Source organism: Salvelinus sp. IW2-2015, linkage group LG11, assembly GCF_002910315.2.
Source record: "Salvelinus sp. IW2-2015 linkage group LG11, ASM291031v2, whole genome shotgun sequence".
Lineage (NCBI taxonomy): Eukaryota > Metazoa > Chordata > Actinopteri > Salmoniformes > Salmonidae > Salvelinus > Salvelinus sp. IW2-2015.
Window position 1 is genome coordinate 35204358 of NC_036851.1, and position 15316 is coordinate 35219673.

Below are 15316 nucleotides of genomic sequence, written 5' to 3' on the forward strand. Positions count from 1 at the left end.
ATCGACTATCAGTTCTGGTTCTACATCGTTTCTTTCTAGTCATGCTGTACTCTGTGACCAGGGCTTGTTTCTTTCTAATCATGCTGTACTCTGTGTCCAGGGCTTGTGTCCACCGTGGCCCCAGGGGTTGAGTTACACAGTAGTACAACACTTGCCTCTAGGATTCCCTCAAGGATGCATGCTTTGGAAAGCCACACTAAAGCCTCTAGAATGAGCTATTCAGGTAGAGAGAATAAGGAGGGACAGTCAGAGGAGCTGATAGCATTTCAATGCGGTGGAGACAAACACTGTAAATACTGGTACTATACAATGATGGATGATATTTAATCATTTTCTGTTGGGGGACTGCATGTGAAGAGGCCTCCACCTCTGCTGTCMTCTAGGCCCTATAACCCACCTGCACATAAACCTGTCTTGTTTGTCTTTATGTTAATATGGTGGTTTCTCTTGTAACACATGGCATTTGTCAGTCATGGGATTCCACTATTGTTTGAGTTACGATGTGCCGATTCTTGGAGTTGCTCACACACATGCTCCGTGTGTGAGGTGTGTGTGAGTGTGTGCGTATGTGTGTGTTTAAGATACTCCCCCCCATAGATCGCAACTGTGCTGCGAGTGAGCTGCTCTGCTACACAATAACCAATACCTTTCCCACTCATCCTCTACCCTTGGACCAACAATCGAGAAGAGAATCAGGTGGCGGTGCATCCTCACACTCTCTCCAATCCACCGTCTTCTCCCTCCTAAAGCAATTAGAGGCAGTGTGGGGTCAGGGACCCCCAGACACCAACATGGCTGCCATCAAGCCTGGTGGGGCGCAGCCGCCTGACAGCCAGGTCACGCCCTCTCAGTGTCACAGCCACTCTACGACAGTTGCAGGGTTAAAGCCCCTGGCCTCGTGATAGCCCCTGACCTCTCCCTGGAATTGATCTGTTGTGGTGAAATGGGATTTGGAATGGCATGAGCCGGACACCCAGATAGAGACAGCATCCCAAATGGCACCCTATTCCCCACATAGTGCACTGACCAGAGCCCTATGGGCTCCCTATGGGCCCTGGTCAAATGTAGTGTACTTTATAGGGAATAGGGTGATATTTGGGACACACACTCGGATAGCTCTTCCTCCCACTTTACTTTAAAGAAGATGTCTGTTGTGACTGACGAGGAGCCCCACTAGGAGTTGTTTTAAACCTTGTTGTAAGACCGGTGAAAAGAAAATCAAAACAGAGCCATAATACCAGAAATAAGGCAATAAGCTCCTCTGCTGTTTTGCCCACTTGCGAGGACGAAGAGATAAATCAAATCGGATTAATTTGGGGATATGTTAATTGCCTCAAAAAGCTAGTTAGTCTGGGTCTGGTCTGCCTCCTCCTCTGTGTTTTTTAGTTTCCTGATGCGCGTGGGTGTGCGTGGGGCTGCGTGGGTACATCTGTGTACACTGAGTGTACACAACATTAGGAACAACTTCCTAATATTGAGTTGCACCCCCTTTTGCCCTTAGAACAGCCTTAAGTTATTGACATAAACCGGTGCGCCTGACACCTACTACCATATCCCGTTCAAAGGCATTTAAATATTTTATCTTGCCCATTCACCCTCTGAATGGCACACATACACAATCCATGTCTCAATTGTCTCAAGGCTTAAAAATCATTATTTAACCCCTTTGTTACAATCTTCTCCCCTTCATCTACACTGATTGAAGTGGATTTAATAAAAGATCATAAGGGATAATAACTTTAACCTGGATTCACCTGGTCAGTCTATGTCACGGAAAGAGAAGGTGTTCCTAATGTTTTGTACACTCAGTGTTTGTCTCCATATCTATGTGTGTCTCTGTGTGTGCGTGTGCATGCCTCCATGTGCATGCGTGTGTGTGTGTGTCTGTGTTCATTTGTGGGAAGGCTGTGTTTTCAGGGTAGCTCGTCCGTCATGGAGAGATGGTGCTCTGGTGGGACTCGGCATGAAAAGAGACACCCACCCGTGTCAAGTGTCAGAGCACTGATTTCTCCCTAGTGCAGCCCAGGTAACCTCCATATATCTCCAGGAAACAAAAGCAATGATAAACTGATGGCACAAATAAAAGGTTCAATCAAACAATTTGTGCAGTAATACCTGTACATATCATAAGGATATACTTTTATTCTACATTATGATGGGTAATGAAAGGACTTAAGCTTGGTGTATGTTTTGCACTGAGGATGAATATGTACTGTTGGTTCAGCATTGTCTCTACAACCCTCTGCCATTAGCTGTGTTTGTTTTTCACTCTACTCCCCAAAAACAAGTCAAAGACCCTCTTGGGAAACAAAGACCTCCAATTATTTAATAAATATTTTCTTATTTGCAGAAGGATCTTTGTTTCCTTGTGCTTGCTGTGTCATTGTTTTCCCACACATGCAGGGATAACAGCGCATTACCCCCTCTTACCCCACAAATATTTTGCATTCGCCTAAAAGTTAGAGGACATTCCTACGTCGTCCCTCCAAACTTTCCGAGCATTTAGTCATGCCTGTGCCCTTTCATCTTTCGTCTCCGCTCTTCCCCCTAAATTTCGGGGAAGTGATATATAGCCTCAGTGACTCAAGGCTCTGGAAGATGTAGAACATTGTCCCAGATGAGGGAGAGGTGAGAAAATGCATTACTATGCAGAATAGGTCATATCGGAACGCCACTCCTCTTTGTGACCAGCCCATGCAGATTATGAATCTATTGTTGTAAGTTGCCCGGCAAGGATTTCATTTACCTTTAGTTTATTTTCCTTTCCTCAACCCGTTACAGGGCTGAGCCGGAATTGGAATCGCCATGCAGGCAGGAAGCAATCTTTCAAGGGTAAAAAAGTAATACACAGAGATACTGTATCTTGAAAAAGGATAAATACTTTTGTCAATAAATGGTTTGTATCTTGACTACAAATGGTGGACAGGATTGAGTTCAATATGTATTGTAGCTAACTGACGATTTGTCCCATTATGGCTCTTTATACTAGTCTTTTTGATAGCTAACCAAGGACCGCTACTCATACAATGGGCACAGTGGTCATTACAGTCTTTCACTGCAATGGACAGCGACACTTCACTGCACGTATTGGCCCTAGCGGAGTCTGCCTTCAGCACCATGGACAGCAGCTGCAATGTTCTAGCTTGAAATACAGTAAGTGGAACCACACAGTCCTTTGTAAATAATAGAAAGAAGAGAATGTGGAACTTAGAATATAAAAAATGTTGTGTGAACTCCCCACAGCTGCCAAACAAATTGGTTCATATCAAAATCCTTAGGTTAATTTACTATTTGACTATAATCTACAGTAGGCTATATCCACTTCATGCAGTCATATAGGCTTATACAATATACTTACTACAGGTAGCCTAATTTACACACGTAGGAAGGTCTGCTTTGTGTTGTTCGTTCGTTTCAAGGCCTGTGTGGGAGCTATGGGGAATGAGACTATCTAAAACCTCCTGTGGTGGTTGAGATTTTCTCAGCAAGTCGTTTGCATTTTAAATTGCCCCTCAGTGGAATTGCCAGGGCCCTATTGTCATATTTGACTGTCCCTACAGGTATGAAATAACTACAATCATGTGGAGGCAAAGACACATTGTTCAGTAAATTGCCTGTTAATTGCGGGTTATTATTATCAGTCCGATGGGTTCRCTCAGTGGAAGCGTTTCACTCAGGGCGACACGCGGTGCATTGAAAACATTTCAGAGCAGCCGTGCAAGTAGGTGAGGAGAGAGAGACCGTCGAGGGACAATACTGGCAACATACCTTCCATAATCATCGTGATACTACCCCACTCAACATAATGACAATGATTTGTGCTCTCCCATTTCGCCCTTGTATTAAAAAAATATTGCTGAAGGCAAGTCAGKCATGTGTGAGCGTGAGGCAGGGAGGGGCGCTGCCGCCGTGAATAGAGTTTCACCCCGGGGGGACGCTTGGCGAGCTGACTACGGTGTCATGCCAAAAAAGGCCAACTATCTCCCTCCCTCTCTCCCTCCGCCGAGTCCAGATCATGCCTGCGGTGAGTGTGGGATGACGCTGGGCCGAGAGCGCGGGAGGTGAAAGAGTCACGGAGTGTTTCGCCTTTGTTTTTATTGKTTGGCTAATGTTTAGGCGGAGGGTCCATGTATGATAGCCAGATATTGAAAACAAATCGGGCGTCATACTCATTGGACTGTGTGTAGGGATGGGCCTATTAGGCCATCTCATTGAACTCCGTTGGTTTTAATTGGAGGATATTGAAATACAAAGAGAGAAAGTAACACTCACATTCTATCATATTAACTTTAGCCTACTGTATTGCACATCCATTTATTTCGGCCTGAAAGATCAGCTGACAATATTTGCACCATGGACATGCACTGACTCATACAATGGACACAATGGGCATTGTAACCTTTTGGTACCATGGACAGTAACAGGTCAATGCACGTATAGGTCTAGCGGAGTCTGCTTTCAGCACCATGGACAGCAGCTGTACTACTCTACCTTGCAGTGAGAAGAGGGCACAAAATTTTGTCAACGAAAGAAAAGTGGAGATAAGAACATGAAATCTAAAGAATGTTGTGAATCTCTCACAGACAGCTGCACATTAGCAATTCTAAAAATCTCTTATCAAATTCCTCTGACCAAGTTTGAATAGTTAAAGCAACAGACTGAAACCCCAGCTTTTTTTCCAGCCACATGCAGATCAGTGAATAGGCTACATCAATGTTTTTCAACTTCAGTCCTCCAGTACCCCCAACAGCACACCTTTTTGTTTTAGCCAGGGACAAACTCACCTGATTCAAACTTTCAAGGGCTTGATGACTAGTTGACTAGTTGAATCAGGTGTGCTTGACTGGAGTTACAACAAGCATGTCTACTGTTGGGGGTACTGGATGACTGCAGTTGGGAACCACTGGGCTACATGAAGGAGGAAAGAGAGGATGTGTTTAAAAGTACATCATTTGAAGAGTGCCAGATTATCTGCGTCTGATAGTCTGCTTCCCAAATTGCACTTTATTCCCTATATAGTGCACTACTTTTGACCAGGGCCCATAGGGGCAGCCAAAGAAACAGACAGCATGCCTCCATCCATCCACCTATTGGTTTTCTGTTTGTTGCTGTTTATGGCTATACTTGTGCCTGTGTTGCAATTGAACTAGTGACAGTCGTCTTCTCTTCTCACCTCACTGATCAAACACACAACAGAGACCTGTGGGAGCAGCCTACCTGTTTGCAGTTGACAGCTGTGTGTCACGTGAAAATAGAGTTGCCGTGTGTGCCATGGTGTGTTTGCGCGTGGGCTGTCAGTGTGCAATGCACATGGGGTTGGGCACCAACGTATTTTTACGTCACATCCTAGCATTCTAGTTTGTCTATACTAGAGGTATTAAACTCTTACTCTACGGGGTGCGGAGCCTGCTGGTTTTCTGTTCTACCTAATAATTAATTGCACCCATCTGGTGTCCAAGGTATAAATCAGTCCCTGGTTAGAGGGGAACAATGAACAAGCAGTGGTACTGGCTTCTATGTTCAGAGTTGAATGAGGGGTCTATACCATCAGATTTGCATCTGTGAGTGGATCCCAGTGCTGTTTCGTATGTTGTAGTCTACCCTTACAATCTCTCTACCCTCTCTCTTCCCTCTCTAGTTGCTGCTCCCTCCGATGTGCCCGTCTACGCCGCTCGGCGGTGCTCACAGACTTCCTTCTCTTCGATTGACATCTACATCAGAATCGGAACGGAATAGATGCCTGCTTGAACTATAGGCTACATGATACTGTGCGACACTGCTTTGTGTGACACATCCTAACGTTCCCTGAAATATATTTTAGCTGCGGATGTTGCCTTTTAACTAGGCTCGAGGATTTCAGTACCAGGCGCTGTCCACCCACCCGCTATTCAAGCAGTTCAAGCTCCTTCAAAAGTTCAATACTCTCCAAATTGTTCTACTACCATTTAATGGCCTTTTCACACCAAATGAAAATTGTTTTCAATCAAAATCCGTGGCCTTTTGGAGTGGGCCTATATTTTGAAGGGAAAATATGGTAGACATATATTTTATAGCATATTATTATTATTATTATTAGGCCTATTATTTCGCTGCGGATGTGGCGTGATTTGCACATGATAGGCTATTGCACAAAGAGCCATACAGATTACTATCACTATTTTCTTTTTTTATAGACCCCGTTCCCCTTGGATCGTACCATTTGGCTTTCTTAACGGGAAGGGGGAGATAAAACGCTGTGTAACACAAACATCGAGTCCTAGTGGTTCCCCCTTCGTTCTATACCTCCCCGCATTCCTTGTAGCCCTTGAGCTGGCCCCGTCCGTTTAAACCGAGAACACCCATACCGACTTCTCAATGCAAAAATTAAAAGGGAACCTAGAAGCAGGGACTAGGGGAACGAAAGGAGGTGTAAATAGAATACGAAAGCTCTTGGTCTCTCTCTCTATCCGCTCTCTCCTCTCTTTTAGTAAATTAATGAATGAATGATTAATTAGGACATAAATAGGCTACACGGAATCCACCGGGACAAGGAGACCTGCTCCAAGCTTTTGATACTCATTTTAGCCCAATGAGACATATGTATATTTATTCATGTACATATTTACATTGGTAGGACTACAAGCAGGACCAGCAAGGCTTTTTAGATTTTTTTATTTTTATCAATAGGGTACTTCGTTCGGAAGCTTCTATACAACGGCCACCAAGATTGCGCTGCTGCTGCCGCCGCTGTTACCACAACTCATTGCTGGTCCGAAGATGGCAACTTTAACAAATGGACAGGTGGACGGCACAAACGGGCTAGTGAACGGATTAAGCCACAGCCACAGTCCAGCGGGCTGCGGGGGCACCATCCCCATGAAGGACCACGACGCCATTAAACTGTTCATCGGGCAAATACCGCGCAACCTGGACGAGAAGGACCTCAGGCCGCTCTTCGAGGAGTTCGGCAAGATCTACGAGCTCACGGTGCTCAAGGACCGCTTTACGGGCATGCACAAAGGTGGGTTGCGCCTACCAGTCCCCGAGAGAGCGGACTCCCCATCTTCACGCTCTTTTCTCTGCGGCTCCCGTTGCGGCTGCCTGTCACTAATGTCTTTCCATGGCTAGCAATCGTGTTCCCCCTAGTTCGGGAGACAGGACCGACGCGTATTGGATTTGATGGATTTGGTTGCGTAATATTACTTGCGTTAACAGAAAGTGGAATAGTCAATTTTTATTGTATTGATTCCTTTGTCAATATTTAGCCATTTCAACGAACATATCCTCAAACCTCTGTAGTTCTGAGATATCCAGGCACGCCGTGCTGTCAATTATCACGACCTAATAGGCTATTATGTAACAATATTGAGAGCAAGTCGCAGTTTATCTTGTAACTTTGGAAGTTTAGGCTATGGTGTTAAGAGTAAGTCACACATTTAGTTATCGTGCATTCATTCACAAGTGTAGAATCTCCACGCTTGAAAGTTCACCGGAGGAGTCCGGAGGAGCCCATGGCTTTTTGTCCACGGCACCATCTTGCACTCTGTTGCGCGTTATGCCAAGTTGCTTGTAACAGGAGGAGAGGGAGGGAGGAAAAAGGTGTTAGTGTGTGTGCGTGCGCGTGCGCGCGATCGTGCGTGATTGGGTACATGCTTTTTATAACCTACTGTATTATTCTCTGAGAAAATGTAACCAATACTTTCTCAGATTTTACATAATGCATTCTACAGTACACATTACACATTACCTGTGGTCCACCCACCTTACCTACAATATGTAATTGAGGTTATTCTCTAGTCTAGTGCCTGACATTAGGCAGACGTTTTGTGGTTTTAGAAAGTAAAAAGGATGTCAGGGAACTCTTTGAATATGGAGTAAAGACAGGTGTTTGAACAACCAGCTGATTTATAGAGTGATGGTGTTATGGTAATTTTATACAATGCTGAATACCTGTTGTGTGATGCAATGATCCGTCACATGCCTTGGTGTAAGGGTAATGGCCAGCCATATACCTTGGTGTAAGGGTAATGACCAATGTTATGGACGTTGATTTCAGGCTCTTTAGAGGGGTAGCCAGTGGTTAGCTATTCCCTATTTGCTCAGGACATCAGAATCTTAATGAAGTCACTAATTGATCTGCTACACCTGGAGGGCATTTTCAGACTCCATGGGTCACTTCATATGTGGACGTTAAAGTACAAACAGAACGTTTCAGTTGTCCTAAACTCAACCTCTCCCATCCCCTGTTACCAACATGACGTTTTGCATGTGTCAATAAATAATGATGATATAGAAATAAAGCAGGAGGAAGGGAGGAGGAGATTGCCAGGGATGGGGGAACCAAAGAGAGGAGAGGGAAGGGGGAGGAGGAGGGGGAAGAGGAAGGGGGGATATCTTTTATTAATAGCCCAGCTGTAGTAACGACTCCCTGTCCGACGGTTAATCACGTACGGCCCGTGAACTATGGGAGGCCATGCCGGCTGATTCTAGGAACTGTCTCCTTAGGGCGATATATTGCCTGGCATCACAGGCTAGGCCTCTGCTTTTATTAGTGCACCCCCCTTCGCAGCACCGCTCTCATATTATAACTAGCTGGATGCAATAGCTCTCTCGCTGGCTAGCTGGTTGGCTATAGACAGTATATATATACACCTCTTCTCCCAGCCAGCCCAATATGCCCACACCKTCCCACAAGCAGAGGATGTTTGTTGAATGTTGGGTTTTGTTTAAAGTTATTGTAAGGTTATGTCTGAATGTTTTAATGTAGGTAAATAATATTTTGGGGTAACTTGTTACTTACAGCCAACAGGTATAGTGCTTTATTACTTGTTATAAGCATGTATAAGCCTTTATAATGTGTTATTAGAAAGCTTAAAATATTTGACCGTGTCATAGATATGAAGGTGTTATGCCATAAGGGGTCCAATCATAACCTCTCATGTCAAATAACCATTGTATTATAACTGTAGTGGTCTACACCATGGACAGCATTCTCGTTATGTTGGTGTCATAGCATGGTTGACTAAATGTCATTGTGAAACGACACTATCATATACATGCCAAAATGGCACTGTCAAATAAAGTGTTACGATTGTGGAATTTGATGCTGCGATTTTGAGACCGACTGAAAAGCCTAGTCAGGATCATTATGAGATGATAGTAAGACATTATAACGGGTTCATACATGCTTACAACAAGTCTGGCATGCATTCTAACTGCATCATAATGCTTTATACCTGTCAGCCTAAAGTAAAGTGTTGCCAGTATTTTGGATACATCTATAAGCTGGCAAAACTTGTACGGCATAATTTTTTGACTATTGTACAAAATATAGTCCAAAAGCTCAAAGTCAAACAAGGGCAATGTTGCCCTATAAACAACTTTAGGGTTGAAGAAAGTTATTGGCTTTTCATTGGAATTAATACTGCAAGAAAATTGCACAACACTAGGGTCATTTGCAGCCTTTTGACACTTATTGGAATGCTCTGAGCTGATTGATGGCTTGGCTCCTAAGGTTATTTGCCTAAATCTCAGACTACAGCCACAGCAAAACGTGTTATAGCAACATGTGACGCAACATGTGACGCCACAATAATTTTTAGACAAACTCCTAGCTAGTATTTTCATTGTTGCAAAAACCTCGGATACTACTAACTATACTATTGCAATTACCATCCCAATAATGACCCCATGTATCACTAGTAATCTAGTCTTTAGGTTGCCATCCCCTTGAAAGGGAGGGGGCTTGTAGAGGAGGAGGAGGCTGGGGTGGGAAGGGAACGGGCACAGAGGCGACAGCACTAGCCCTACATTCTCCCAATGATTTTATTTCTCTCCCCTCTGCGACTGGGCTGTGCTAATAGAGGCCATTTATAACCGTCACCGGCTGCCGTTGCGCATGCTGAGACGGACGTCGGCACAAAGAGGGGCCGTTTCGCAATTTTTTTGCAATGCAGTATGGGAGGGAGGGTGGGGGGAGATATGGCAGCACACTATGAACCAGGTGACCTAGCTAGAATACACCCATGTACAGTAATACACCTTAGGTCAGTGGGTCAATCCTAACATGTATGACTGTCAAGTGTCAACAATGTATGTATCGTGTATCATCAGTTGCTTTCAAATCAAATCAAACTTTATTTGTCACATGTGCCGAATACAACAAGTGTAGACTTTACCGTGAAATGCTTACTTACAAGCCCTTAACCAACAGTGCAGCTTTGGTGTAATAACAATGTAATATGCGTGTAGTAACGGAGTAATTGCATGTGTTGTTACATTCACTGAAAATGTTCTCCCTTGTTAGAGTTGCTTTGAGTTCCTCTGCTTCGGGTTTTCCTAGGAGTCCTTTGAAAGTGAGAGAAATACTAGGACTAGGTATACTGATATCTTGGGGTGTTTTTTGAGGAATTCAAGTGAAAGATAGAAAGAGGCTCCCGTTGGGCTCTCTGCCCTCACCTTATTTTGTCCTAGATAATCAAATCAAACTTCATTTGTCACATGCGCCAAATACAACAGGTGTAGACCTTACCGTGAAGGGCTTACTTACAAGCCTTTAAACAACAATGTAGTTCAAGAAAGAGTTAAGAAAAATATCTGATGTTAAATTGAGGATAATATTTCAAACTCGTTTGCTGCAATGGTTTTGCCGCCGAACTTTTATAAGATTCGATCAGTGTTATATTGTAACCACCGCATGAACAACCATACCCATGGCCAAAAAGTGCTGGCAACAGCATAGTCTACCAAACTTGGGTGATTCTAAAATTACTAGATCGGCTAAGATTACGAAAACTGTGGAGGGGTAATCTATTTCTGTGTTATAATTAATACAAGTATTTGAAAGGACTTTAGATAGCAAAGGTAGTTATTTATATATATTCACAGTTAGTAAGCTACCATTCCTACACTCTTTTGCTTAAGAGAGGACAGTTAAACGACTGTAACTATACTGCCCTATCAAACAAAAAGGTAGTAACTGCTCATTGCGTGGAACTGAGAAAAATGGCTTTTATTTACCTTGGTTTCACAGTAACTTTATTGTCAATGGACAGAATGTCTGAAGGCACTGCAGTATCGTAAAGGTAATACCCTGTGGGACTCAGTGAAGGTGTTACAGGGTTGAGAGAGAGAGAGAGAGAGAGAGAGAGAGAGAGAGAGAGAGAGAGGAGAGAGGAGAGAGGAGGAGAGAGAGAGAGAGATGAGAGAGAGAGAGAGAGGGAGAGAGAGAGAGGAGAGAAGAGGAGAGAGAGAGGAGAGAGAGATGAGAGAGAGAGAGAGAGAGAGAGAGAGAGAGAAGAGAGAGAGAGGAGAGAGAGAGAAGAGAGAGAGAGAAGAGAGAGAAGAGAGGAGATTGTTTCAGACGCAGGATTTCACTCACGTTGCATCATCCCCTCTGTGGGCTCAGAATTTTCCACTCAGCTCCAATCGGAATGCATACTCAGACACCACATTGTGCCCTGTTTCTATGACGACGTGCCGTGATCAATATTGAGCGTTTTGTTGAGGCAACATGTGTCACCGGCGAGGTCACTTCTCGCTAAAGTCCTCCACCCAGGCGACCCACCCCACGCATCTAAATACATCCGAGACGCAAGACAAAAAAAATAGGGAGGAGAACAAGAGACGTGTACGTAGATACATCAACTCTCATTTGTCAGCGGGGACAATTGTCAAGGCACCTCGGCTGCTATTGACCATTATGATTGGCCGGGATAGTCAGAAGGGGCCAGTCATTAGCCCAGAGGGCCAGTTACTCACGGTGAGCGATGGCCATGTAGGAAGGAGGGGAATGTGGGGAGGGAGGAGGGAAACAGTGAGGGGGTGGAAGACTAGGGGATCAGCATTCTAACTGCTGGTAGAGAGTCATGACGGTTGTCAGGGGGGAAGAGAAGTCTCCAGAACTAAGATGTGACTCCACCCTCCATATTATGGAAGTGTTTGGAAAAGTATTTGCTAGCACTTTGCAATTTGTGTATGCACGCACGCACAACCAGCAAATACACACATACATTTGTTTTCTATCCTTGTGGGGACCAAACAATTGATTCCCATTCAAAATCCTATTTTCCCTAACCCCTAACCCTTAACCTTAATGCACTGTATGCACTGTATAACTAGTTGTATACATAACTACATAATAGACCTCTGTACTACTTGCTATTGTTGAATAATCTCAAGTCTAATCAAGTAAAGGATGTATCCATATAAGAATAGTGTTGTAACGGTTTTCTTCCGTTGGTGAAGGAGAGGACCAAAATGCAGCGCGGCTAGTGTTCAACATGTTTAATAAACAAAAAGACGATAACGTGAACACTATACAAAATACAAAATAACAAATGTGAAAACCGAGACAGTCCTATCTGGTGCAGAACACAAAGACAGAAGACAACCACCCACAAACCCCAACACAAAACAAGCCACCTAAATATGATTCCCAATCAGAGACAACACAAAACACCTGCCTCTGATTGAGAACCATATTAGGCCAAACATAGAAACAGACAAACTAGACACACAACATAGAATGCCCACCCAGCTCACGTCCTGACCAACACTAAAACAAGTAAAACACACAAGAACTATGGTCAGAACGTGACAAGTGTGTTAATAGTCCCAATGTTTACTGGTGGTGCGATGCAAGCAAGCTTGGATGCCTTGTACAGCCTAGCCTGACACTTTTTTTCTGAACTATACTTCTTTTCTTGAACTATTTACTACTCTTTTTAGAAAACAAACAACTACTTCTTATTAGTAACAAATAATGCTAGGCTCTCTTCAAACAATGGGCCTTCAGCCTAATTCAAGATGGTAAATGCTAAGTGGGATGATTGGGATGACCCAACTCTGATGATAAATGCTAAGTGGGATGATTGGGATGACCCAACTCTGACATCACCCCATTGAATCTGCCAATTCAAGATGGCACCTGTGGGTTGGACACACCTCTAACCACACACATACCTGTAGCCTTAAAGGCATAATGCTGAATAAGCAATTATCAGTACAAAATTGTGTGAAAATGCACGGACAGCCCTTTTATATAGATATACAATATCTCTCTGAAATATTTATGTTTCAATTAACCGCATTACAATGTTTTAGTATACTGCATACAAAATTCAAAATCTGAAGCACACCAGCCTTAAAACTCTACTCTGCTTAGCCTTTTGTTTTCCCAATTTTTTCCCTAAGAAATTGCCCAAAGTCCAACCTCCTCCTTCCTCATATTAAAATTATATTTTTTGTTTTTTGCTATTGCCATGTCATTGCTTTGGCGATTTTGAGTGGCTGAAAGCTTCCTTTAGCGCTGTTTTGGAGGGTTAAGTAGTTTCTATTTTCAAGGCCGTTGCGTCATCTACAGTTGAAGTTGGAAGTTTACATACACCTTAGCCAAATACATTTAAACTCAGTTTTTCACAATTCCTGACATTTAATCGTAGTAATAATTCCCTGTCGTAAGTCAGTTAGGATCACCACTTTATTATAAGAATGCAAAATGTCAGAATAATAGTAGAGAATGATTTATTTCAGCTTTTATTTCTTTCATCACATTCCCAGTGGGTCAGAAGTTTACATACACTCAATTAGCCCCTGGGCCCTCAGAACTTTTCCACTCAGTCCAATCGAATGTACTCAGACACCACATTGTGCCTGTTTCGATGACGATGCCGTGATCAATATGAGCTTTTGTTGAGCAAACATGTCTGTCACCGGCGAGGTCACTTCTCGCTAAAGTCCTCCCCAGCGACCACCCCACGCATCAAAACAAATCCCGAGACGCAAGACAAAAAAAATAGGGGAGGAGAACAAGAGACGTGTACGTAGATACATCAACTCTCAATTTTCACGGGGAACAATTGTCAAGGCACCTCGGCTCTATTGACCTTCAATGATTGCCGGGAGTCAGAAGGCCCAAGGTCATTACCGAGGGGCCAGTTACTCACGGGTGATGCCTATGTAGAAGGAGGGCAGTGGGGAGGAGGAGGGAAACAGTGAGGGTGGAAGACTAGGGACATTCACTAGCTGCTAGGAGTCATGACGCGTTGTCAGGGGGAAGAGTCTCCAGAACTAAGATGTGACTCCACCCCTCCATATTAGGAAGTGTTTGCGAAAAGTATTGCTAGCACCTTTGCAATTTGTGTATGCACGCCACGCACAACCAGCAAATACACCACATACATTTGTTTCTATCGTGTGGGGACCAAACGAATTGATTCCCATTCAAAATCCTATTTTCCCTCAACCCTAACCCTTAACCTTAATGCACTGTATGCACTGTATAACTAGTTGTATACATAACTACATAATAGACCTCTGACTACTTGCTATTGTTGAATAAACTCAAGTCTAATCAAGTAAAGGATGTATCCATATAAGAATAGTGTTGTAACGGTTTTCTTCCGTTGGTGAAGGAGAGACCAAAATGCAGCGCGGCTAGTGTTCAACATGTTTAATAAACAAAAAGACGATAACGTGAACACTATACAAAATACAAAAATAACAAATGTGAAAACCGAGACAGTCCTATCTGGTGCAGAACACAAGACAGAAGACAACCACCCACAACCCCAACACAAAACAAGCCACCTAAATATGATTCCCAATCAGAGACAACACAAAACACCTGCCTCTGATTGAGAACCATATTAGGCCAAACATAGAAACAGACAAACTAGACACACAACATAGAATGCCACCCAGCTCACGTCCTGACCAACACTAAAACAAGTAAAACACACAAGAACTATGGTCAGAACGTGACAAGTGTGTTAATAGTCCCAATGTTTTACTGGTGGTGCGATGCAAGCAAGCTTGGATGCCTTGTACAGCCTAGCCTGACACTTTTTTCTGAACTATACTTCTTTTCTTGAACTTTACTACTCTTTTTAGAAACAAAACAACTACCTCTATTTTAGTTACAAATAATGCTAGGCTCTCTTCAAACAATGGGCCTTCAGCCTAATTCAAGATGGTAAATGCTAAGTGGGATGATTGGGATGACCCAACTCTGATGATAAAGCTAAAGGATAATTGGATTGACCCAACTCGACACTCCCCAATTGAATCTCCAAACAAGAGGCACCACAACGACCCAACCACACCACGACGTCTGCCAATAGCCCACGCAGGATGTATCCACCTGAAGCCCAGCGTTGAAGTTGAAAGTTTACATAACACCTTAAGCAAATACATTTAACTCAGTTTCCATTCCTGACATCTTCAATCTTTAAGTAATATTCCCTTGTCCGTAAGTCAGTTTAGGATCCACCACTTAGTATTATCAGAATGCAAAATGTCAGAAATAAATAGTAGAGAATGATTTAATTTTCAGCCA

The 15316-nt window shown here is 43.4% G+C and overlaps 1 protein-coding gene across 1 annotated transcript in view; it reads left to right on the top strand.

Annotated features, from left to right (window-relative positions):
* Positions 1 to 6375: 6375 nt before the first annotated feature.
* Positions 6376 to 15316, top strand: part of LOC111970281 (CUGBP Elav-like family member 4) — a 142038-nt gene continuing 133097 nt past the window's right edge. The window contains exon 1 of the mRNA XM_023996936.2: positions 6376 to 7000. Within this exon, the coding sequence (XP_023852704.1) occupies positions 6757 to 7000 (244 nt within the window). The 5' untranslated portion in view covers positions 6376 to 6756. The remainder of the gene's footprint in view (positions 7001 to 15316) is intronic.